Below are 24,617 nucleotides of genomic sequence, written 5' to 3'. Positions count from 1 at the left end.
GTTAACTGTAGGCCACCAGGCTCCTCTGTCCATGGGATTCTCCAGGCAAGAATACTGCAGTGGGTTGCCATGCCCTCCTCTAGGGGATCTTCCCGACCCAGCCATCAAACTCACGTCTCTTATGTCCCCTGCATTGTCAGGGGGGTTCTTTACCACTAGTGCCACCTGGAAAGCCCAATTAGCCAGATTAGGCTCCTAAGAGCCTATTACATAATAATTGGTTAGGCTGGCAGAGAAGTTTTTTTTTTTAATTTGGTCACAGGACTTCCCTGGTGTTCCAGTGGCGAAGACTCCACTCTCCCAATGCAGGGGGCTGGGGTTTGATCCCTGCTTGGGGAAGTAGACCTAAATAAATTAAAAAAAAAAAAAAGAAAATTTTGGCCACAAATACCATAGTCACCATCACTCCTGATCCCAAGGCCCGCACCACTCACTGCATAGACCTGGGTATTGCTCAGTGACTGCCTGGGGCTCTCAGGGAATGATGGCTGACCCCCAACCCCAGGCTCTGACCTCCTCTGCCACTTTGACCAAAGTGCATACAAATCTCTTTTTCTCATTTGCTCTGGCATATGAAGTTGGCATGTTTTCAAGAGGGGTTTGACCAGGAAACTAAAACAAAATCCTAAAAAGGAAAAGCAGGCAGAGTGGAACGGATGTGTATCCGGCAGGGCGCTGAGTCCTCATCCTGAGATCACGACCCTGGTCATGCTGAGTAGTATCCTCGCAGTGTGTGGATCCTGCCCCCGACCTTCCCTGCCAAGTGAGGCGGATAAAGCCCTGCCTGGCCTCCGGTGGTTTTCTGTGGCTCAGGCTCTGCAGGTCCTGCTCCTCCTCCATTTCTCTGTCCTGTTCTTTGTCTGAAGGGTGCCCACCAGCCAACCATTACAGGTGGTTCCTACCTTTCGTGAAATGGAGCTACTTCATTTTAAGAAACTATCTGGGAACTGGTCTTGGGGGCTGGGATTGGTAAGAGCAGAAATCATCTTCACGGGACAAGTTGCTAAGACCTGCAGAACCCGGAAACACCCCCATCCCGGCCTTTTCTGGATTCTGCTTAAAATCTGAAAGATGCAGGTAATTCTCCCCTTGATGACAGAACAGAAAGAGTAACACCGGAGGATCAGTGAGTGCCTGATGCTGTCCTAACCCAGGTGCCCTCTGCAGGATACGGTGCTCCACGGAGTGATCTCACGGAACTCAAGTCATCACAGCTTTATGGTATCAAATCCCTCAGTGACAACTCATAGTGACAGCAGGATCGGGACGGTGCGTTCGTCCCACGTTTGTCCCACTTCAGCTTCCTCCCTCGATCCATCTTGAACCCTTTGCCCTGGTGCCAAGTTCGGGCCTCATGCCTCAGTGGAGCCCCTCTTTGTGTCCCTTCACACTGTGGTTGGGGCGGGCCAGGAATGGACTGGAAAAGGCTGAGAGGAGGCCCCGAGACGCTCCCTCCTCCGCAGTCCCTTCCCATGAGCCAGCGCTGTCCTCCAGGAAGACGTCCGGGTCCCCCACTTCCTGTGACCCAGGCAGGGGTGGGGCAGGGAACACAAAGGATTTAGGGCTGCCTCTCAGGCCAAAATGACCTGACTGTGGGCATGGATGGACCAGAGGGAAAGGCAAGGGCTGCAAGCCAGGTGGAGCTGACATTTTGCTCCTGGAGGCTGCAGGTCCGCTCTGTTCTTATTTTGTTTTGCTTTCATTTGTTCCCACCATCTGGGAGGGAGAATGCCAGAGGTCAGACAAGGTGGACCCCCCTAGCTGCAGCGAAGCCAAGACCCGCAGTCCACAGCCCCGGCCAGTGGCTGATGGGTGAGGAAGGGCTGGTTCTCATCTTGGCAGTCAGGCGGTCAGTTCAGGAGGAGTCTAGGAGAAGTTGAAGGAGGGTGGAGTTATCCCCCCTGTTCCTTATCGCTCTTTCTGGACCCCTCTTGGCTGTCCCCAACCGCAACAAAACCCCTCTGGTCAAGATGGATCGCTGCATCAGCCAACCAGACACTTACCGCCAGCTTTGGGCACAGGAGAGCTGAGCTTGAGCTGACTTTTCTGGGAAGAGAGCCGAGATTCAGGTGGCCAGGGAGGCAGCCCCCTTCCCAGCCACTGGGTGGGATTTTTCTCAATGTCCTCCAACCAGTCTGACCTCCACTCCCACGGGGTCAGGGAAAGGGTAGAAGTCAGGGAGAGGTCATCCCGGGGCGAGGGAGGTGACGAAGCATCTGTTAGGGAGGATAGAGATGTCTGTGGAGGGTTGGCCTTCACCCTTGGGGACCAGTTTAGGGCAGAAGGCGTGGGGCTGCTTAAGGCATACACCTGACCGTAGACATAACCCAGTCCCACTCGGTCCATCAACCCAGTGGCCACATCCCCAGGGTCCTCCACCCCAGGGAGAGGAAGATGTTCACTGATTTCTTCAAGAGAACAGCTTGAACTCCCTCCTCCCAGCTCGGCCTTGGCTTTCTGTCCTAGGTAATTCCTGCTCTCCTGTTCGTCACAATCCTGACTGCTTTTTTAGGGGGAAGAATGTAGAGTTAAGGTTTGAAAACTAGGTCTTGGGGATATATGTCCAAGGAAGGGAACACTGAAGGGGCTGAAGGAGCCCTCACTACCTGCCGTTGACTCGGGAATGATGGTCCCAACCTGCTAGACACACAAAACAGGAAGCCCAGTCTTGCCTCATCTGGCCATAGATGGGAGAGGAAGAAGGCTTTGACAGCTCAGGGGGAATGTAAGAGACAGAACAGAACTTCCCACAGTGGATGAATCTGTCACTGGGCTGGGGAGGGCAACCTTTCCTGCACCCCACATTTGGTAAGAGGAAGGTCCTGGAGGTAGCAGAATGGACCATATAATTGGCTGCCTCTGGGCCCCCCCCCCCTTATTTTTTTGATATATTTATTTATTTGGCTGTGCCAGATCTTAGTGTTGGGATACGGAATCTAGTTCCCTGACCAGGTTTTGAACTTGGGCCCCCTGCATAGGGATTATGGAGTCTTAGCCACTTAGTCCCTGCCTCTGGGCTTTTAACTTGCACAGTTTATCCTTGTTCTGGGTGATCTTGGGCAAGTTAATAAACCTATGGGACTTACAGCTCCCTCATTTGGAAAAGAATGATAAAGAATATTCCTCAGAGAGCTGCTGCTAATGCTGAACGTATGTAAGGCGCTTGGCACGGGGGCTGGGACACAGTGACGATGGTGAGGATGCTTGACTCTTGGTTGGGGAGAAGCTGTGTCCCCTCCCGGGGGGTGGGAGTGAAACAGTGATCTCACGTACCCGTGAAGACGCAGTCTGCTTCCCTAGGCTCCAGACCAAAGCCGAAGCTGTCTGCTGCCACAGCCAGGGCCCGGGCGAAGTGCGCGTCAGCGAGGAAGGAGCCGTCAGAGGAGCTGACCAGGCTGGCTCTGGCGCTGGGGCCGTTGTCCTCTGAGGCTGAGCCCCAGCCATTGGCCAGGGAGCCCTCACTGGGGGTGGGTGTGAGGCAGGGCCGAGGTGGGCACAGCAAGCCCCTCACCTCGGACCCCACTCCTCCTCCAGGCCTGCCCATGTCCGCTAGGTCCGAGGCCGTGGGCACGCTGATGTAGCCATAGGTGATGGGAGGGGAGGGCGCCCTTGGCATCGGAGAGACGCTGTTCCTAGGAAGAGGTCACAGGGGAGATGGCATGCTGTTGGGCAGGGGCAGGGCGTGGAGGGGCAGAAACAGTCCGGTGAGGAAGGTGGAGGCGGGAGAGGTGAGCACGCCTCTGTCTCCCGCTTATCTGTATCCTCTGGCTCCCCTCCGGCCACTCACCTGGGGGTCTCCTCCCCCTCACTGAGCTCCAGGCACAGGGCCACCTCCTCAGGGGTCAGCACGCTGTCCTGATCCTCCCCCAGGGAAGACAGCGACGAGCTGGACAGGCGGCTGGACGCTGGGCTGGGACCAGAGAGGGAGGAGGCCTGGGGGCTGGAGGGGCGGAGGGTACCGGAGGGAAGGAGGGCGGGGAGGGGGGCTGCTGGCGGTGGAGGGGAGGTGGGGGCTGGGGGCTCCACCGAGTGCCTGTTTGGGGTAAGACAGCAGGATGGTTAGCGCAATTCTTCCGGTCCCTGCCACCCCTCCCCCAGCCCCGCCCAGCAAGCACCTCCCACATCCCCAGTGCCCCGCCCTGCTTCCTGACCCCAGGCCCTCTTACTGGGTCTGCTGACTCTGAGTGGGGGGTCCACGGGGAGCGAGTGGTACCGGGGGCAAAGGGCGAGTCATCAGTTCACTGGAGGAGCTGAGGAGCTGTGGTCCCAGCGCCCGCCAGGCCACCAGAGCACGGGGCACAGCTCCTGGGGAACAAGAGCCTGGGCGTGAGATCGCAGAACCCTCACAGCCCCCAGGCCGCAGCTTGTCCACGCAGCGTCCTGTCCGCCCGCCCCACCGAGCCAGCCTCCTCAGGGACAGGAGAAGCCAGATGGAGGGGCTGGCGGGCCCCACACCACGCCTCACTCCCTCATTCGCCTCCCAGGGCCCTCCACTCACCTGGGCTTTGGGGAAAGTTCTTGGAGCCTCTGTTGCTCGACTCGCAGGCCCAGAGCTCCGCAGGGTGGCTGGCCCGGAGCAGTGGGGAGCTGTTGGCCTGGTGCAACTCTGCAAAACGAAGAGTTTTGTTTGTGGGGCTGGCGGCCAATCCAGGTGGGCCTTTCAGAGTCCAGCCACAGGCTCTGTCTTCAGCCTGATTGTTCACTTAAGCTTTTCTCTGAATCCAGAAAGAAGAGAGAAGAATCTCCCTCCATCCAGGCAGCTGGGATATAACAGTGAAGGAGCACTAGACTTGGAGTTAAATCACCTGATTCACAGTCCAGCTCCACCGTGTATTAACTGTGTGACCTCAGATAAACGCATCGACCTTCCCGAGCCTGTTTCATTTGTAAGCAGCCACTTCAAAGCATGGTTTTACCAAGCAATTGAAAACAGATTGGAAAGTTGCTGGCATCTAACAGATAATTTTAAAAACAACCTCTTGGGATTTCCCTGGTGGTCCAGAGGCTAAGACTCTGCACTCCCTATGCAAGGGGCCCGTGTTTGATCCCTGGTCAGGGAACTAGATCCCACATGCTGCAACTAAGAGCTGGCTTCAACTATAATAAAAGATCCCACGTGTTGCAGCTAGGAGCCAGTGCCAAATAAATAAATAATTTTTAAAAAATATTTTAAAAATAATGAGGAAGACAAGAGATGGGAGCCCCAGACCAGCCAGGTATGATGAGAGAGAGTCAGCTGATGGGAAGAGGAACTTTAGAGTAGGAAGGAGGGTTGGTCTCACCCAGGTGGGCAACGCCTTGCCTGTGGATAGTCAAGATGTATTGAGTGAATGAGTGAATGGATGGATGACATTAGAGATGCAGCTGTAAACACAAAGTGAGAAGAATCATGTATGAGATGGCAGCTACCATCAGGCCCATGTGGCCACTTAGGAGACAGGGCTCTGAGTAAATCGTGACAGTACAGAAGCCCCAGGTGTGTGCAATGACTTGGTCAGGCCAAAACCAAAATGGATCTAAGTTTAAGCCAGAAGAGAAACAGAGTAATAAAGAGAAGGGATTTCCCCAAGACCTGGAATAAGAGAACATCAATCAAAGGAGAAAAGAAATAACCTTCAGGTTAAGGCCACACGATCAAAAGCCCAAAGCCCAGTTAGGAAAGGGGAGCAGAGACCAGGCAGGACCTCGACACAGAGCTATCTTGTCAACCTAATATAAAAGATGTGGGGGCCACGATGGGCAGGTTCAGAGTGAGGACAAGGCATTCATCAAGGATACATCTGGGTCCTAGAAACCCATGTACACTGGCTGGACCTTCTAAGCCACTGGATGAAAACCCACACAATGGCTAGACTTCCTCCACTAGAGTTTCCTTTTGTACTTTGGCTGGTTTAGCTTTTACTCATTTCCTTTAATTGTCGTATGACCCAAGAAGTCCTGGAGGCCAGCTTTGAGTACTCCAACCCCCACTCTCACCAGCTTTGTCTTGTCTTGGGCCTGGCTTCTTGCCTAAGCTCAGAAGTTGGGGCACATGCTATTGGTGTTGATTTATGTGGAAGGGGAAGGGAAAAGACTGTATTTATCCCAGCTCACTTTATTTCTTCTAAAGGATTTTTGGTAACCAAAAAAAGAAAACTGCTTTCCACCTTGCTTGGAATTACTTGAATTTAGTGTCAATATTATTTGAATTAAACTATGAAGTGAAGTGAAGTGAAGTCGCTCAGTCGTGTCCGACTCGTAGCGACCCCATGGACTGCAGCCTACCAGGCTCCTCCGTCCATGGGATTTTTCAAGCAAGAGTACTGGAGGGAATTAAACTATACACTAATGTTATCAAAGTGAGGTGGAATCTTGTTGGGTACACCTGACTTGTGATAGATATTTGAGTGAATTATTTAATGAGGATATTTAATATATGTATCGGCAAAGTGAACTAAGAATCTGACATAATGGATGAGACAGCTGTTGTCAGAGTATTAGTACACAGGTAAAAAACCCAACTAGGCTCAGATAATAAGAAAAAGGAATAAGCAGCTTAAGGGGGGGCACTGAGAGACTGCCAGAGTTCGAAGACAAAGAATCAGCAGACTTTTGGACTAGACGATAGCCATAGAGGAGCTCCATGCCTCTGGATGAGATTTTTTCTTTTTTCACTATCAGGCTGTACTGCGTGGCCTGTGAGATCTTAGCTTCCTAACCAGGGATTGAACCTGTGACCCCTGCAGTGGAAGTGTGGAGTCTTAACTGTTGGAGCACAAGGAAAGTCCCTCTGGATGAGATCTTGCGGCTGTTGCTGTTGCCCACTAGCCTGGAGGAATTACTATGCTCACCCCATCCTGGAGCAGTGATGGCGTGGAGCCAGATGAGGGAGAAAAGGGGTGTGATGAGGACCTAAATCTCTAAGTGAGATTAGAAAACTTCGTCTCAGAACGGGAACCTTTCTTAACAACTGACCTTAGAAAATTGATCCTCTTTTCGGGGTAGCATTAATGTTTTCAAGTGGGACATACATTATATTCAAATCAGTGTGGTTATCCATGAAAAAGCTACTTTTTAAATGAGATTTATGCAACCTCTTTTTAGCTGGTATTTCATGATCACAGAGGATTTCTAATGCAATAGCTCTGAGGCAAAGCTGGAAAGGATGCCAGCTTCGCTAATATTTAGAGTCATAAAATTCTGGATATTGGCCAAGCCCTTAATTACTCTAAATCCATCTTTATCTTGATAAAAGTTGGATTATATCCACTTAACAAAACCGGCTGCTGAATGTTTATAAATCTTAACTAATCAGTACAGGAGGCTCATGGAGATGGCGGAGCGTGAAGTCAATGTTCAGAAATGGAGAAACAGAGTCATCGAGAGAACAGAGTTTCCCAGGGGTGCTCCCAGAGAGATTCAAAGTAACTTTTGGAAGTTTCTGGTTTCAAATTTGAGATCTGCAGCTCATGGACGTAGGGTTTTAAACAAGCTACCCCATTCTGATCCTCTTTCCTTATCTGTAAAATTAGAGAAATAACACCTTGCCAATATATTGTGAGGATTCAATGATGTAACAAATATGAGTAAAGCACCTAACATAGAGTAGTTGCTAAAGAAATAGAGAGTATACGTATTTCTCTCCGGAGAGTCAAAACAGGTAGTCGAAAGTCAGGAGAGAAATTGACAGAAAGGAAATGCTCATTCTCTGGGAAGCAAGCTGGGAGTTGGTACCTGGGCAGGACCCATACATCGTGCATAACGCATATGTACACAATACACGGTACAGAGGTTATGTGAGCCTGAGGTTTTGTGCTAGCACTGGTCACTCTCCTCCAGGTTCTAGAATTACCTACATGCTGGTCATGCACTTTCATTAGACTTGGAGCTAGTAGAGAGCAAGGATTATGTTTAGTATCACTGTGTTCCCCTCTCCCACCCCTAGTGGTGCTTATTCAGTGTTTGCTGAATTGAGCTGACTGCAGAAACAGGGCTCACTGCTGGTGTGAAAAACCCAAAGAAGAGCCCCGTGTAAAGAAAATCTGAGGCCTGCGGCTTCCCCGGTGGTCCAGTGGTTAAGAATCTGTCTGCAATGCCGGGGCCACGGGTTCGATCCCTGGTCGGGGAGGTAGGATCCCACATGCCTCGGAGCAACCAAGCCTGCTGGCTGCAACTACTGAAGCTCCTACCCCACAACAGGAGAGAGAGTCCGTGCACAGAAGCAAAGATGCCGCATGAATGAAAGAAGATCCTGCGTGGCTCAACGAAGACCCAAAGAGCGAAAGAAAGAAAAACTGAGGCCAGCACACTCCTGGCTGCCGGTGGTGGTGGTGGTTTAGTCTCCAAGTCACGTCTGACCCTTGCGACCCCACGGGCTGTAGCCCGCCAGCCTCCTCTGTCCATGGGATTCTCCAGGCAAGAATACTGGAGTGGGTTGCCATTTCCTCCTCCACACTCCTGGCTGGGTGCACGGTAATAGGTGTCCATCAGGACAGACTGTGGGTGGAGGGCAGCCCACACCTGGCCCCGAGACTCCTGTCCCCCATACCCTGATTCAGGCTGCGTGCATCCTCGAAACCTTACCCTGCTTCTTTCTGGCCTTCCAGGCCTCTGCAGGGGCCAGAGACAAGCGTGGGGAAGAGAGACCCCGGCGGCCACAGAGGCTGTCTGAACTGGGCCAGGGGCTGGAGAGCTGGGCCAGCTGGGGTGTGAGCCGCCTGGCCGCTGGGGCCTGGGGGCTTGGCCGGGCTGGGGGGCTGGAAGGCCCCTCGGCAATGAGGGAGCCATAGAAAGTGCTGGTGTCAGGAAGCAGGGGCACCCCAGGGCTGCGGGGATCCCAGGAGATCACTGCGGTAAAAAATGACAGAGCAATTATGGGGAATGCAGCTCACCCACGCCCCCTTTTGTCCAGCACCCCCACTCAACTGCTAGGCCCCCTACCCGCACCCCTGGGTGGGGGGGCATGCTCACAAGAGCGGCGACCTTCTAGCGGGTCCCGGGGGTCCACTCCCAGCCGACTGCTGAGGCTGCTGCTGCTGCTGAGGTCTCGAGAGCCAGAGGTGGAGCGCCATGTGTCTGCCAGCCAGGGGGAGTCGCTGTGATCCATCCTGGACAATGAGGGGTGCGGGGCAGAGACGCAGGTGGAGGGAAAACGTGATTGGTCAAGACCTCGAGCTCAGCAGGTAGCAGAAGGGGTAGAGTAGATGGTGGTACCAGCTTTATTCTCACTGCTTTTCAGCCCCCCACAGACTCCTTAAGATCTCTGATCTGCTGTCCCAAACGCAGTGCCCCTTTCTTATCCTGAGATCAAAGGACGGCCAAGTTGCCCCAGAGCTGGGAGGTATCACAGACAGATGGCTGTGTGCTGCGACAGAAAGAATACACATTGGGAGCCAGATCTGGTGCTGCCTGGCTGTGCAACCCTGGGTCAGCTCAGTCTATTAGCCTCTCTAAGCCCTGGTTCCTCCAACAGTAAGACTTCCTTACGAGGCTGATACTGTAAGCTGAGAGGAAGAAGTGAGAGATCACTCAGCCAGCAGCGCAGGAGTTTGCTGCCTGGATATTGGCTTCTCTGTCTCTAGCCTGATTCCCTTTGAATGGGGTGCCATGCCGGTGGGGATCAGACCAAAGCACTTCTCTGCCTAAAACCCTCAGTGGCTCCCCATGTACCAAGATGGAGCCCAGCTGCCTAGTGTGGCTAACAGGGCCCTCGTTGGCCTAGCTTCCAGCTCCTCAGCTTTATCTTTTGCTCTGATCCATCCTATACCGGAGGCCCCAGCCCAACCAAAAGGCTTGTCTTTCTCTATAAAGCAGGCTATTTCTTGCTATTCCCTTTGCCTTCCCCCTTTATTTCAGCTTTAACTTTTTGGGTTTTTTTTTTTTTAATATAATTGCTTCGCAATGTTATTTTAGTTACTGTTGTACAATGAAGTGAGTCAACCACATACTTACAAATATCCTCTCCCTCTTGGAACTGCCTCCCCCTGACCCCCATCCCACCCCATCTAGATCACCAGAGAGCGCTGCATTGAGCTCCCCGTGCTTTATAGCAGCTTCCCACCAGCTCGCTATTTTACACGTGCAGTCAGGGGAAATGTGAGATCTTCCTCCCGTAGTTCCCCACCCAGCCCCCTCCTGGTACTCCCAGCTCTGGATTGCATTTATGCTCATGTGCCTGTCTCGGCTAGACTGAGTGTTCTCCTGGCAGACAGTGACTCTTCTCAAGAAATGAATGAACAAGGTGATCAGAATGGAATCTCCCTTGAGGAAAAGGATGACGTCCCAGGGGAGACAGAGAAAGTTCAGGAAGGTGCAGGCTAAGCCCAGGAAGTGGCTGGAAGAGAAAGGCCAGGGAGCACGGGATAACACAGGAACACGGCAACAGCCAGCACGGAACCTTGCTCTGGGCTGAGAAACTGACAGCAAAATGGTAGCCTGAGAGCTGGCACATAAGAGGTGCTTGATATACTCCTGTTGAAAGATGCAGATCTGGAATGTGAAATCTCTCAGAAGAAATCTAATGAGATAAAGAGCAGGAGAAGGTGGGCAGAGATGAAATGGTTTAGTGAAAAACTCAGCCAGTAGGAGAAAAAAGGATGTTTTGTTTCCTAGTGTCTTGTCTCATAACTGGAGACTTGCTCTGGCCACCGAACACACTCGGAGCAGATGGATGTATACCCGCAGGAGGGCTGGGTTATTGAGAACGAGGAGGAAGAAGCAATCACATAGGGACAGAGTGCCCTCTGCTGGAACTGTGGGTGGATTATTGTGAAAGAAACATGCCTTAGTGGGGGTAGGTGATTGCTGAACTCAAAGGTACCGCTCGGTAGATGCTGAATGTACAGAGAGAATTAGAAATCAGCCTGGTCCTCCCATGCTATTATTCTCTATCCAGCGGGAAAGTGCAGTCAGTATTAATGAGAGGTCGGTAACAAGAGCACCAGATTAGGGGTTCAGAAGGCAGGTACTGGCCATGTAAATTTGGGTGGTCACTGAAGTCTGGGTGGGGCCAGTTACTTACCTGTCAGATGGTGTGATAGTGACATTAATGAAAGAGAAATTAATTCTCACTTGAAGTTCAGGGGAGATTCAGGTGTTAGGATGACAAATTGCCTGGCAGTAGGGGAGACGGGGCTTCCCAGGTGGCACTAGTGGTAGAGAACCCACCTGCCAATGCAGGAGATGTAAGAATCGTGGGTTCAATCCCTGGGTTGGGAAGATCCCCTGGAGGAGGGCAGGGCAACCCACTCCAGTATTCTTGGCTGGAGAATCCCACGGACAGAGGTGCCTGGTGGGCTACAGTCCATGGGGTCGCAAGGAGTCAGACACGACTCATGCAACACAGAATGCACGCATGCAGGGGAGACAAATGCTCCAGCCAGTTCTCTGTCCCAACTCCACTGTCCCTCAGCCCCTCTGCCCCTCCCTCACCCCCGCCCCTTTCCTGTCTCACCTGTGTTTTAAGATGGCATCCTCACTGGTGTACCTGTACAGACCTGAGAGAAGGCAGGAGGAAGGGTCAGCCCAGAGTCTCCAGCACCTGGCTAGAGGCCCAAAGCTCTGTTGCATCCTGGATGGACCCAGGGAAGGCCAGCCAGTCCACCTGCGAGTCCATCACCTTCTCACCTGGGCCCAGGTGCACGCCAGCTCGGCGGCGGCGGTGGATGCACACAGCCGTGCCCAGCAGCAGCAGCCACAGCACGACACCCCCGCTGGCAATGACCTCTGGCCGCTTCAAGGCTGCCCACAGCTGCTCCAGGGTCCATGGGCTGTGCGCATTGGGTTGCTGGGCAGCTCGCTCCATGGCCTGCCCTGTAAGGGAATTTGAGCTCAGGACGAGGCAATGAAGGTGGGTAGACAAGGGGGGAGGAGCTGGGAGCATGAGCAGGGAGAGAGAATGTTGGAAAGGGGGCCTGGATGGGGTCTGGGTGGGGCCAGAGGGCACTGTCCTCACCTAATAGGAGGCAGACAGGGCTGCTGGGCTGCCCAGCGCCCGCGCCAGTGACAGCAGCCACTTGCACACAGTAGGAACCTGACATGCGAGCAGCAATCTCCAGCTGGGTCTGCTCACCCACCACGGTCCAGTTGGCTGGGGGCAATGAGGTGTTGCCCAGGCTCCAGACCTGAGACACAAACAGAGGTGAGCTTGCCCGCCTCCAAAACCATCACAGCAGTTAAGCCCCTTCATCTGCAGATCAGATTCTGGGTATGTGGCCACTCTCTCCTGGGGTTTACCTGGAGACACTCCCACATGTACCCACACTTCCTATTTCCTTCTTCCCTACAAAGTGGGTGAGACTTCTCTCTAGACTGACAGAAGAGGGACAAAAGCAATCTTCCGAAGTAGGTGTTAGACCAGTGGTTCACACACATCAATGTGCTTTAGGATCACTTGGAGGGTTTGTTAAAATCTGGATGGCCAGGCCCATCTCTGACATTCTGACCCACGAATCCTATCAATAGACTGAAGGATCTGTATCCTAACAAGTTCTCAGATGATGGTGATGTTGCTGGTCCAGGAATCACACTCTGGCACCTCTGCCTTAGAAACTCAGAGTCAGTCACAGCCTGGTTTGGTCCCTGTCCTGTTTCCCGCACTCGTGAGCCTAGCCTCACTTTCCATGTCTGTAAACTGGGGATCACAACCCAGCATGGGCTGTGAGAGGAAATGAGATCATGTAGGTAAGCGCGTGGCAGTGTCTGGCAAACAGTAGAGTCCCTGCTTCGCTGGGCAGGTACCGTTTCTTAGTGCCCAGAGCCAGGGAAGAGGGAAGTCTTGGCACTACAGGGGAGCGGTGCGTCAGCTTGCGGGGGGTACCTGGTAGCCACGGATGATGCCATTGTGGTTTTCAGCAGGTGGTGGGACCCAGCTCACAAGGACACTGCCATTGCCAGGTTTTAGGGTCACCTCCTGGGGTGGGGCACTGGGCACTGGTGGGGAGGGAAACAGGCGGTAAGGAATGCTGAAGGAATCCTAGGGACTCCCTTTCTAGAGAAAAGAGCAGGGCTGGGGTCATAAGGTCCGAGCCATGCTGACAAGAACCAGAGCTTCTCTCAGCTCTGCTTTCAGAGCTAGGACAAGAGGGGGCCCAGGGGTGGAAGCCGCTATTCCTCTTCCTCCTGACTACAGAGGGACAGAAAGGGGCTGGGGGTATATCATTGGGTTCTGTAAGCATCTGTTCCTGACCTTGTTCAGGCAGCCTCAGGAGCAGCACGTTGCTGTCGGGGCCTTGAGCGCGGCCGGAGGATGGTCTCACTTTGAACTCGTAGTCTTGGCCCCAGTGGAGGCCCCCAAGCTCTGCGCTCTGCCAGCCAGCCAGCAGGGCCTCTGCCCATGGGGCGCCCTGGCCCCCAGGGGCGGCCTGGGTCCTGAACAGGGCCGTGTAGGACTGAGCAGGTGCCGCGGGGCCGCTCACCTGGGGAAGGCGGGGGGAGGGGAGGACTCAGGGCTCTCGTGAGCAGCCCTCTCCAGAGCTGTGCCTGTTCCACCCCAGGTCCCGGGCCTCACCTTCCAGCTGAGCCACACAGCTGGCCCAGGCTTGGTGCCCTTCTTGGGGTCTGGGTTCAGCAGGGTCACGTTTTCCAGCTGAATGTGCACAGCCAGAAGCTTCAGGGGCTCCTTGTAGTCCCGGGGCTCTGTGGGGCGCACACATTGGGGATGGGCCCATAGGTCAGAGGGAAGAAATTAAAGAGTGGAGCATCCCTAGGCCACAGAGGAGCCAGAACTCCCAGACTGCCCTGGTCGTGAGCTCTCCAATGTCTATCCTCAGATGGAAGATGATGATGATTTAGCAGCTCAGTCACGTCCGACTCTTGTGACTCCATGGACTGTAGCCCACCGGGCTCCTCTGTCCGTGGGATTCTCCAGGCAAGAACACTGGAGTGGGTTGCCCTTCCCTTCTCCAGGGGATCTTCCCGACCCAGGGATCAAACCTGGGTCTCCTGCACTGCAGGGAGATTCTTTACTGACTGAGCTATGAGGGAAGCCCTTGGATGGAGGAACCACCCCTCAATGAGGTCCCCACCACTCTGACCCATATCCCGGGTTGAACCCCCACATCCCTTAACCCCAGCCCAAACCAGAGCACACCACCCTAACTGGTGCCCCCCACCTTGGCCCTGACCTTAGCCGACCGCCCTCCCCTTACCCTGGATGGACACCCTGGCCACCCGGCTCTTCCGTCGTCCTGCACTGTTGGTGGCCATACACATGTAGGTCCCCGCGTCACTCTTCTCTGCTCTTGCCATCAGCAGGGAGCCTTGGGACACCTGTCAGGACCAGGTGTCTTATAAAGTCTCCCATGTGGGGAGGAAGGCCTAAGGCCTCACGGCCACCCCTTCCTCAACTACTGCAGGAGACATGGGGCTGGGGGCGGGGGGAGCGGGTCAGGCCCCTGGGTGTGCACAGTTGAGGCCCGGACAGGATGAGGTTTGGGAAGGGGCTCACCGAGTGCCGCCCTGGCTGCAGGGCCAGGGGTTTCTCATCCTTCCACCATGAGATGGTGGGCTCTGGGTGGCCCCAGGGCGGCTCGCACTGCAGAAGCACCTGCTCGCCCACTGCAGCCACCGTGTCCCGAGGCTGGACCTGGAAATCCTCCTGGAGGACTGTGGGGAGGACAGAGGGTTGGCCCTTCCATCCAGGTCCCACCTTGGCACTTCCAACCTGCACTGTATCACCTGCCTCTGGGCTCTGCCTTGTGCTGACTCTTCACAGCCCCACCTCCCAGGTCTCCCATCTAGGACCGCCCCGCACCCAGCCCTCCCCTCCCAAGTCTCCCCACCAGGCCTCACCAGCCACGGACAGCCGCGCGCCCCGGCTGACTGCCGTGCCCAGCCGGTTGCTGGCCTCACAGGTGTAGACTCCCAGGTCCGTGGATCGGGTGCGGTCATCGTGGGCACGTCCCCGGGGAGGGGGCCGCAGCAGCAGGAGGGTTCCGTCAGGGAGGAGGTGGTGAACGTCTGGGGGCACCATGCTCAGGGGGTGCCCATCCAGCAGCCAGCGGATGGTGGGAGGCGGCTGACCTGAGGCCCGGCAGCTCATCTTGGCTGGTTCGGGGCCCTGGAACAGCTGGTCCTCGGGATGGACTAGGATCTGGGGTGGGAAGTCCTGGGCCATGCTTCCTGGGGAGAGAAAAGGAGGCGGGGCCCAGTCTAACTACCAGTAGGGCCCCCAAACCCCTCATGTCTCATCTGCCTCCTTTTGAAAATGAGTTCCCAAATAACATACTGGGGACGTGAGGGCGATCTGGTTATGACAGCTGTCACCCCAGGGTTGATTCGGCTAATCTGGCTGGCCAGGCGGGTGTCCCCTTCTTCCCTCACCACTCCATGTCTGTCCTGCCTGAAGCTATGCCATCAGTCAAAGAGGATGACCATCCACGATAGAGAGGGACCGGTCTTCGGTCAAGAGTATAAGGTGGACTCTCCTGCTAGTACCTCCAAACAAGCTCCTAGATAACATGCTGGGAGGGAGGCGAGAGGGCCAGTGTGCACGCGTGGCACGCAGTGAGGGCCCGTGGAGCCCTCAATCTGTTTCTCTCACACTTAACAGCACCACCACCATCATCACCATTGTCTCTGCTACCCCCACTGCCAAAGGGAAACAGAGGCGAAAGGGCCTCCCCCGCCTCGGCCAGGCCTCGGATCAAGGGTGCGTGGGCTAGGAGCGGGGAGAACCGGTCCTACTCACCCGTGAGGAGCAGGAGAGGCAGGGCCCAGTGGACCCTGAGGAGGTGCGCTCCTCCAGCGCCCATGCCTGCTCGCGGGGCTCTGACCTGGTCCGCAGCACTTGGTCCTACTGCTCTGAGCTCACAGCGGCGGGGGAAGGAGGGGCGGGGCGGGCTGGTGGTGGTTGTTTGTGACCGAGACTCTGCCCCAGGAGGGAAGCAGCTTGGAGGAAACCGATGCTTCCTGCCCGGCCTTCAGGGCCTTGGAGAACTGGGAGGAGACCAGAGGAGAGAGGCTCTATGACCTTGACCCTTTAGTCATAACCTGTGACTCTAAACTCAAACCCTAGTCTGGGATTTCTTAGAGGTAATCCTCACCCTGACCGTTAACTCCAGGAGTTTCGATCCTTTAATTCCAAGCCTCTAGTGAACCATTCAACCCCAATCCCAATTCCTTTTTTTCCAGATGACACCCCTCACCCCTACCCCACTGCTAGAGTGGGTTAGAAACTCAGCGGTGAAATCTCAGGGCACGGGCATTCTGAGGCTAAGGGTAGAGAAAAGCAACGAGGAAGATAACTGGGTGGGGGGCAGTGTCTCATGTCCATTTCCCAGGGAGAGGTGGGGTGGTAAGCCAGAAGATAAGGAAGATAAGAGACTCTGGGACAGTCTGGGAGATGCCTACAGTTCACTCCTAGTCAGCTCAGAGACAGACAGATAAACTTCTGGGAGACTTTGGGCAAGTGACTTCATCCTTGAAAGTCAGTTTCCTTATTTGTAAAGAGGGAATAATAACAACAACAGCAATAATAGTTCCTACCTTGAGAGATGGAATAAGAGAAGAGATGAAGCATAGAATCAACCTAGTACAGTGCCTAATGCTTCGTAAGTGATCAGTAAAGCTTAGCTAATATTATGATTTATTTATTTTTATCCACATCCCATCACTGAAACTATTCAAGCATCCTTGGCTGGGATATTTTTCAGGCCCTGGAAAGATGGTTAGAGTAAATGGCCTTTAAGAGCTTTCTCCAGCCCTGGGACTTCCCCGGTGGTCCAGTGGTTGGGAATTCACCTTCCAATGCAGGGGTGAGGGTTCGGTCCCTGGTTAGGAAACTCAGGCCCCACATGCGTGTGGCAAAAAAATAAATCATTTTCCCAGTCCTGAAATATTGTGTTTATAGCAGACAGACCCGTAGTTTATGAGCCTGCAATGTCAGCGCACACCCCGCTTCTCCCCACCCCCTCTCTAGAGATACGCTGCTCTCCCCTTTCAGAGCCCAGCTCCTGTTTACAGGTCTCTTCCTTCCAAATCTGGAATCTCAGACATTTCCTGGAGCTGTTCCCGGAAGACCAAGGCCAGGCTCTGGGGGCTCAGCGGAAGAATGTCCAGCCTTTGTTCCCCATTGTTCCTGGCCAGCTCCTTTGTGGGGCCCCTAACCCAGCCGACTGCCTCCCTTCCTCCCCCGTCCCAGCCTGGCCTCCACGCCAGCCCCATTCCCAGCCCCAGACTTCACAGCCTGAAAGAGGAAGGCCTCCCTCACGCCTTCTTCTCCCTTCAAACGCAGAACAAGTCTGATTAAGACAATCAGGGCAAGAGAACACTGTTCTCTACAAAGTGGGCATTTCCAAGGGGGTAAAGAACAAACAGTGAAACTAACAGAGTGTCAGAGCTGGGAGAATAGGGATTGGTGTCAGAGAACAGAGTTTGGTATTTCAGAAGTGGAGGAGCAAAGGGAAGTGACGAATTCCATGGGGCATGCAGGGTATATGTGTGCCAGGCAGAGCAGAGTAGAATTTATGCGGTCAAGGATCTGTGGGGTCAGCATGAGCAAGGGGGTATTCAGATGGATAGTGAAGGCAGCCAAGGATGAGCAAGTGTTAGGGAAATTAAATAGCTTTGCCTAGGCTTCAGAGACAAAGCAGAGCAGGCCTTTGACCTTGCCTCTAACCTGCCTCAACACTGCCCTGACTGTGCGTGCCCTGACTGCCTGATGCGAGTGCAAGACTTGTGGCACCGTAGATAAGATAGGGGACAAATCTTGAAATTTTTGAGTCCTTGGATGGGGGTTGGTCAACCAAGCCCCAGGCTTAACAGCACTCCAAGTTTCACAAGACAAAACAAACAGCATTAACAAGAAGCCAGAGATGCAATTTGCTCAGATTGATGATGATATCAGTTTGCATCCTGAAATTATAAACGGGAACCCCAAACCGCAATCTTTGGAGTCTCACACTGAGCGGATGAGCTGCCTGGGACCTTTTCCCAACTGGGACTCCAGATGTGCTGTGACATGGGACTTCCCAGCGCTATTTGAGTCTGGATGTTGGTCAAAACCCAATTTGGTGATGTATCCTCTGCTGTTTCTATTTCGCTTTTCTTTTAATGTTACTATATTGAAAGTAAGCTAGGTGATTCTCTGATAAATATTGGTATTATTTATTTGTGTATAACAAGTGGCTTATTTTGTTAACATAACCTTTGAACCTGAGGCGAAACTGAAAACTTTCGGCAAAACGACAAGGAAAGGTGGATTTACTGCACATCCAGCCAATTTGGGATTTCCCAGGTGCAGAGCCCCCCAAGCCTGTCTGACTCCGTGACTGCCTGCCCTGCAGGAATGCTGCCTTAACGGTCCTCTCTATTCTCTTTGGCTTATATATCAGACTTGGGGAGACTAACCAAGTTCTCTCCTAATGATTTAATGGCAGCTTGATTTGACTCACATCTCTACATTCTGGAAAGATGGTGTCCTTCTCTCGGGGAAAAGGACAAATCTCAAAGGAATTCAGATTCATGACTAGGTGGTCCTCAGGTGGGTAGGAATGGACAGGTGACTCAGGAGAAAATGCCTGGAGGCTCTGCAGCTGGGGGAGGACTCCCTGCCCCACGGTCACGTGACCCCTCCCTAGAGATGCTGTCAGCACAGCCTCTGCATTCCCAGACTCTGCAGACCCAAGTGCTAAGAACTGATGGGGACTGAAGGGTCCCTTCACTCTGAGCTGTTCCTTCGGATATTAAGGCTTTCTCCTCTCTCAGTTTAAGCCTCCAGGGCCCTCAGGGATCCCTGGAGTGAAGGCCAAGGGGACTTCCCAATAGCAAGGCGTGTCTGGATGGCTCTCAGAGACCGTGATGCTCATTTCCAGCAATCTGCCCCCCACCCCGCCCCCCCCTGGCATCCTGATTGTCTCATTCCCACACACTAAGGAAGAGCTGACCATGTGAGTCATGGGAATGACGTTGGTGGATGGGAGCTGCCTCCAGCTATCTCGAGGAGGCTCTGCTTTGGGACCCTGGTGATGTGCTGACCAGTGACACTTTAAACAGTATCTTTCTTACCCCCTGGTTTTAGAGTTTTGTGTTTTCGTAACACTTTAATTGCTTGTAAGAGGGAAGCGAGAGGAGAGAGATTATAAGGTGCTCTTTATAAGGACCCTCCAGAGGACATTTCTTCCTACCTCCGGCTCCTGGCTTCTCTGGCTTCCTCTATGTTTTCTGAAAATGAAGCTAGCACTCCTGTTGACCAGGCTGGTGGGGTAAATGGTACTAATTCAGGTGGGATTGGATGTTTCAGTCTTGGTTCCACCACTTACTGGCAGAGGGACCTTGAATAAGTCACATAACATCTCTGAGCCCCACTTTCTTCATCTATAAATTTTCTGTATGAGGTTTGAGGACAGTGGTGCTATGAAAACACTAGGCATGTGTTTAAACCAGCCCTTGAGTGTTCTGGAAAGGGTATAGCCCCTCACTGACCACTAGAACCATAGCCCCCACCACCCAGGACACTCTCTTTGGCCTTGAGATCCTACCCTTTCTGTCTTCTTGTTTTTGGTTTGTTTCCCTCTTTGTGTGAGTTTGGTCCCAATTTCCAAATCCTCCATTCCAAGATGCCAAAAGTCGGAGGGAAGTTGAGACAAAAGAGGAGATAGGAATGATCTCCTCTTAGCCGAAGGGGAAGTTGCCCAGACATCACTTCACTGGCTCAGCTTCTGTCCCCTCATTCCCAGGCAATTTCAGTGTCCATGTGGAAATCACGTCTAATACTCTCAACTCCACAGTTTCTTGACTTCCTTAGCACCAGTGTCTGCGAGTCACATCTAGATCACACATTGGAGATTGGACCAAGTGGAGATTTCAAAGGCTGTTGATGTCACTATTTGTCTGCTCTTGTGTCCAAGAAGAAAAAGAGACCAGAGCAGTTATTGTACTTTGTGTTCAGCTTGTCAGTGCCTACCCCCCACTCATCCCCCAGCTAACCCAGCCAAAGAAAAGACCACCGGGAACACACTTGTTAACATGTTGGGTTTCTTACTCTTTGCAGCTAAGGGCGTGCATATCATGGGGTGCCTCAGTAAGAAGGTGCATTCGTTCTCAGTCAAGTCTGACTCTCTGTGACCCCATGGACTGTAGCCCACCCAGCTCCTCTGTCCATGGGATTTCTCAGGCAAGAACACTGGAGTGGGTTGCCCGTTCTTCCTCCAGGGGATCTTCCCGACCCAGGGATCGAACCTGCGTCTCCTGCTTGGCAGGAGGATTCTTTACCACTGAGCCACCTGGGAAGCTCTAGTAAGAAGGTGTCAGAACCTCTTATAAGATTTGGGCTTTGACTGGGTAATAGGAAGCAGACCTTTGCTCTAAATTGGTTGTTGTTGGGGATCTAGGACAATTCAATGATTCTTTGCAGCCGAACGTCTTTAATAATTTCCTTACTGTGTAGTGTATCAAATGGTTCTTTTTCTTCCCCTTCTGTTATAAACATTACTGCTTGGAATCTTTATTTTATGTCTTCTAGTATAATTAAGATTTTCTTTACAGAATACCTAAACCTAGTAGTCAAATGTCTGGGTCTGTCTTAGGGCATACAAATTTCAATTTCAGATGCAAATGACAAATTGTTTTCTAAATCAGTTGATTGCCCCAATGTCCTTAAAGCCACATCTTCATAATAGTTGGTGGATTTCTTAGTTTTTGACAGTCTGGTATGCAGAATAATATTTTATTGTTGTCTTAATTTGCATTTTCCTGATTAAATAATGAAGCTAAGCATCTTTTCAAGTGTTATCCACCATTTGTGTTTTTCACCTGGAAAGTATTTATTTCTATCTCTTGCTCATTTTTCTGTTGCTTATTTGTCTTTTTCTCAATAACTTCCAGGAGTTTTATATAGCCTGGAAAATAATTCTCTGTGAATTAGAGATATTGCGAGAACAAGTTTGGCCTCATATTTTCTCTTTGTGCTGTAACAGATGTTCTTAATTTTTCATAAATATATTTATTAATATTTGTTTTTATGTTTAGTGCATTTTTTCTGTTTTTGAAGAAAATTTTCTCTATACTAAAATAAGAAAATATTCTCCCATTGTTTCTTCTACAAGTATTCAGATTTTACTTTTAAGTCTTTGATCTATCATGAATTGATTATTTTTTAGGGCTTGAGGTAGGGATATACTTTTTTTTTTTTTTCCAGATGGTAACTAATTATCCCAGCATTACTTATTGCTTAGTCCCAGTGACCTGCAATTATTCCTTGGTCACACATCAAATACCCATATATACATGTATAGCTTGTTTCATTGGTCTATTTGTCTAATTCTGCACGAATCCTATGCTCTCTCAGTTACTAGAGGTGGATAATATTTTACTACCTAGCAGAGTGATTCCTCCCCAGTTAGTGTTCAAATTGTCTTGCCTATTCTTGCACCTTTAGCTTATCAAGTCTTTGAAAGCTTTGTGGAATTGAAATTGAATGCATAGGAAAAACTGACATTTTATAACATTAAGTCTTCCTATTCATGAGCTTGTACACCTGTTAATTTATTTGGGTCTTCTTTATTTTTTAAAATTACTTTTTAAAATATTTATGTATTTGTTTTGCTGCATCAGGCCTTCGTTGTGACACATGGATCTTCTGTTGTGGCACTCACATGCTCTAGTTGTGGCGCTGCCTTAGTGGTGCCACTGCTTGTGGGATCTTAGCTCCCTGACCAGGGATTGAACCCGCATCCCCTGCGTTGCGAGGCAGATTCTTAACCACTGGATCATCAGGGAAGTCCCTACTTGGCTTTTCTTTAATGTCTTTTAATAAAGCTTCATAATTTGCTCTATATAGATATTGCACATATTTTGTTTAGTGTATTCTTAGCCAAATTGTTAGACCTCCTGCTGAGATTATTAGCAAAGATAAATGCAAGAATCTCTCCCAACCCGTATGCTTGTCCCTTTGCAATACTAGTTGTCCCTCCCATAAGGAAGTGGAATTTTTTCCCCAACACCCTGGAGTTAGGCTGACCTTGTGAGTCACTTTGACCACCAGAATATAGTGGAAATGATATGTGGAATTTCCAACTCTAAGCCTCAAAAGGTCTTGCAGCTTCTGTTCTTGAAACATTGCCCTGAGACTATTATATGAAGAAGCTCAATTTACCCCCACAGAGTAAAGACAAGCTATTCTAGCTGATGCCTAAACCTGCTAGCCAACTATAAGTATCAACCACCAGACTTGTGAGTGAGGCCATCTTAGGCTCCAGCTGCAGTTCAAGATGCCAGATGACACAGTCACATAAATGACCTCATGCGGCACCTGCAAGTGAATTGCCTAGCTGGGTCCAGCCCTACCCACTGACACAAAGGATTGTGACAGAATAAAATGGCTATTCTTTTAGGTCATTCAATGTTGGAGTGGCTTGCTACAGAGCAATAAAGAAATGAGACATTATGGCATTATGTCTAGTAGTTTGTAGATTCCTTTGAAATTTGTATACAGAAAATTTTGTAATCTAAATGAATTTTTGGCTTTTTTTTGTTTTTTTTTTTTTTGTTTTTTTTTTGAATTTTTGGCTTTTAAATTTCTCACCTTTATGCATTTTGGTTTCTTTTTCTTGTTTTACCAGTACAATGTTGAAACCAGGAGTGAATATGAGTATCTTTGTTTAACCTCTTCATTTTAAAAGGAATATATCTAATGTTTCACAATTAAGAAAGAGGCTTGCTGGTTTTTTTTTTAGGTATTATTTATCAGGTTTTAAAAGTTTTTTATTTCTAGTTTGGTAATGCTTTTATCAAGTTCTCCAAATGTTTTTTCAGGTATCTAGTTTGTCTCCTTTCTTCTGTTAATGTGGTGGATATCATTTAGGAACCTTCTAATTTTAAATTGTTCTTGCATTCCTGGCATAAATATAGTTTGGTTATGATATATATATCCCTTTTTAACACATTCCTAGATTCCTTTGCTTACATTTGTTTAGGGTATTTTGTATGTATGTTCATGAGATTGGCTCATAATTTTTCCTCTCATATTTTCCTTGTCTCATTTTGTTATCAGGGTTTCACCAGTCTCATGTAATGAGTTAAAGAGTATTCCCTCTGTGTTTATTTTCTGGAAGAGTTTGTATAACGTAGAAATTATCTGTTCCTTGAACAACTGGTAGGACCTACTTATAAGAGCATTTGAGCTAATGTTTTCTTTGTAGGAGGATTTTAATTTTTTTTTCTGGTTAAAATTCTGTTGTATATGGGATCCCTAAACTTGTTGATCTTACAACTGGAAGTTTGTACTCTTTGACCAATATCTCCCATTCCCCTACCCCTCAACCCCTGGTAAATACCACTCTACTTTCTGTTTCTCTGAGTTTGCCTTTTTAAAGTTCTATATATAAGTAATATTATACTTATAGAAATATAAATATAGAAAGATGTTCATCTTCCTATGTCTGATGTATTTCACTTAGCATAATGCCCTCAAGGTCCATCCAAGTTGTCACAAACAGGAAAATTTCCTTCTTTTTCGTCACTGGATAATATTCCAGGGCATGTGTATACCACATTTTCTTTATCCATTTATCCCCTGATGCATGAATATGGAAACCTAGGTGTTTCCATATCTTGGCTATTGTGAAGAAGACTGAAATGAACACGGGGTTGCAGATATCTCTACACATCTAGATTTCAATTCTTTTGGATATATACCCAGAAATGGGATTGCTAGATCATATGGTAATTCTATTTTTAATTTTTTAAAGAAGTTCCACACTTATTTTCAGAGTGGTTGTGCCAATTTGCATTCCCATCAATGGTGCTCTGGGGTTCCCCTTTTTCTCTGCTCTCTCATCAACACTTATGTCTTCTTTTTTTTTTTTCCTTTTGCTGGTAGTCATTCTCATTGCTATGACGTGATAGCTCATTGTGGTTTTGATTTGCATTTCCTGGATGATTAGTACCATAGCTTTTTTCTTTTTTTTTTTAATTAACTAAATCAATACTTTATTTGGATTTCCTTGGTTTTTACCTAATGTCCCTTTTGTATTCCAGGATGCTATCTAAGACACCACATTACATTTAGTCATCTGTCTCTCTAGGTTCTTCTTGCCTGTGATGGTTTCTTAGGCTTGCCAGTGTTTTGTTGTTGTTTTGTTTTGAGATGATATAAATTTTTTTCTTTAATATTTTTAAACTGAATTGAGTACCACAGTTTCTTTATCTAGTTACCTACTAAAGGACATCTTGGTTGCTTCCAAGTCTTAGCAGTTAGGAATAGGGCTGCTATAAGTATCTGTGTGCAGGTTTTTGTGTGGATATGTTTTCAGCTCATTTGGGTAAATACCAAGGAGTGCAGTTGCTTGGTCATACGGTAAGAATAGGGCTTTCCTGATGGCTCAGTGGGTAAAGAATTTGCTTGCAATGCAGGAGACACCGGAGACACTAGTCTGAACCCTCGGTCAGAAAGATCCGCTGGAGAAGGAAATGGCAACCCACTCCAGTATTCTTGCTTGGGAAATTCCGTGGACTGGAGGAGGAGCCTGCAGGGCTACAGTCCATGGGGTCACAAAGAGTTGGACACAACTGAATAACTAAGCACACGGTAAGAATATATTTACTTTTGTTTAAAACTGCCATACTTTTTTCAAAGTGGGTGTACCATTTTGTATTCCCACCAACAATAAATCAGAATTATTGTTCTATATCCTTATCAC

The 24,617-nt window shown here is 50.2% G+C and overlaps 1 protein-coding gene across 2 annotated transcripts; it reads right to left on the bottom strand.

The window, feature by feature from the left end:
* Positions 1-1,200: 1,200 nt before the first annotated feature.
* ROBO4 (roundabout guidance receptor 4) lies at positions 1,201-15,824 on the bottom strand. Of its 2 annotated transcripts, none has more exons than XM_043874046.1 (18): positions 15,668-15,824; positions 14,770-15,099; positions 14,426-14,583; positions 14,127-14,247; positions 13,487-13,614; positions 13,166-13,394; positions 12,797-12,909; positions 11,933-12,101; positions 11,605-11,790; positions 11,432-11,474; positions 8,950-9,086; positions 8,563-8,826; positions 4,499-4,606; positions 4,167-4,305; positions 3,788-4,033; positions 3,274-3,632; positions 2,004-2,216; positions 1,201-1,866 (listed from the first exon to the last, which is right to left on the bottom strand). In XM_043874046.1, the coding sequence occupies exons 1-18, from the start codon at positions 15,729-15,731 to the stop codon at positions 1,856-1,858; spliced, it is 3,018 nt and encodes a 1,005-aa protein (XP_043729981.1). In that variant the 5' UTR covers positions 15,732-15,824; the 3' UTR covers positions 1,201-1,855. The 2 variants fall into 2 exon arrangements, with proteins under 2 accessions (XP_043729981.1, XP_043729990.1); XM_043874055.1 differs by having other exon boundaries at positions 8,962-9,086.
* Positions 15,825-24,617: the final 8,793 nt, after the last annotated feature.

This window comes from Cervus elaphus, chromosome 2 (genome assembly GCF_910594005.1).
Source record: "Cervus elaphus chromosome 2, mCerEla1.1, whole genome shotgun sequence".
Taxonomy (NCBI): domain Eukaryota; kingdom Metazoa; phylum Chordata; class Mammalia; order Artiodactyla; family Cervidae; genus Cervus; species Cervus elaphus.
The sequence above is the reverse complement of the archived record's forward strand: the minus strand, read 5'-3'. Positions and strand labels throughout refer to the sequence as shown.

Coding starts and splice junctions, on each gene's coding strand:
- ROBO4 (XM_043874046.1), bottom strand. CDS start 15,731: ATGGGCGCTGGAGGAGCGCACCTCCTCAGGGTCCACTGGGCCCTGCCT. Junction 8,827..8,949: donor GCTAGAAGGTCGCCGCTCTT/GTGAGCATGCCC, acceptor TTTTTACCGCAG/TGATCTCCTGGGATCCCCGC. Junction 3,633..3,787: donor GAGGGGGAGGAGACCCCCAG/GTGAGTGGCCGG, acceptor ACCTCTTCCTAG/GAACAGCGTCTCTCCGATGC.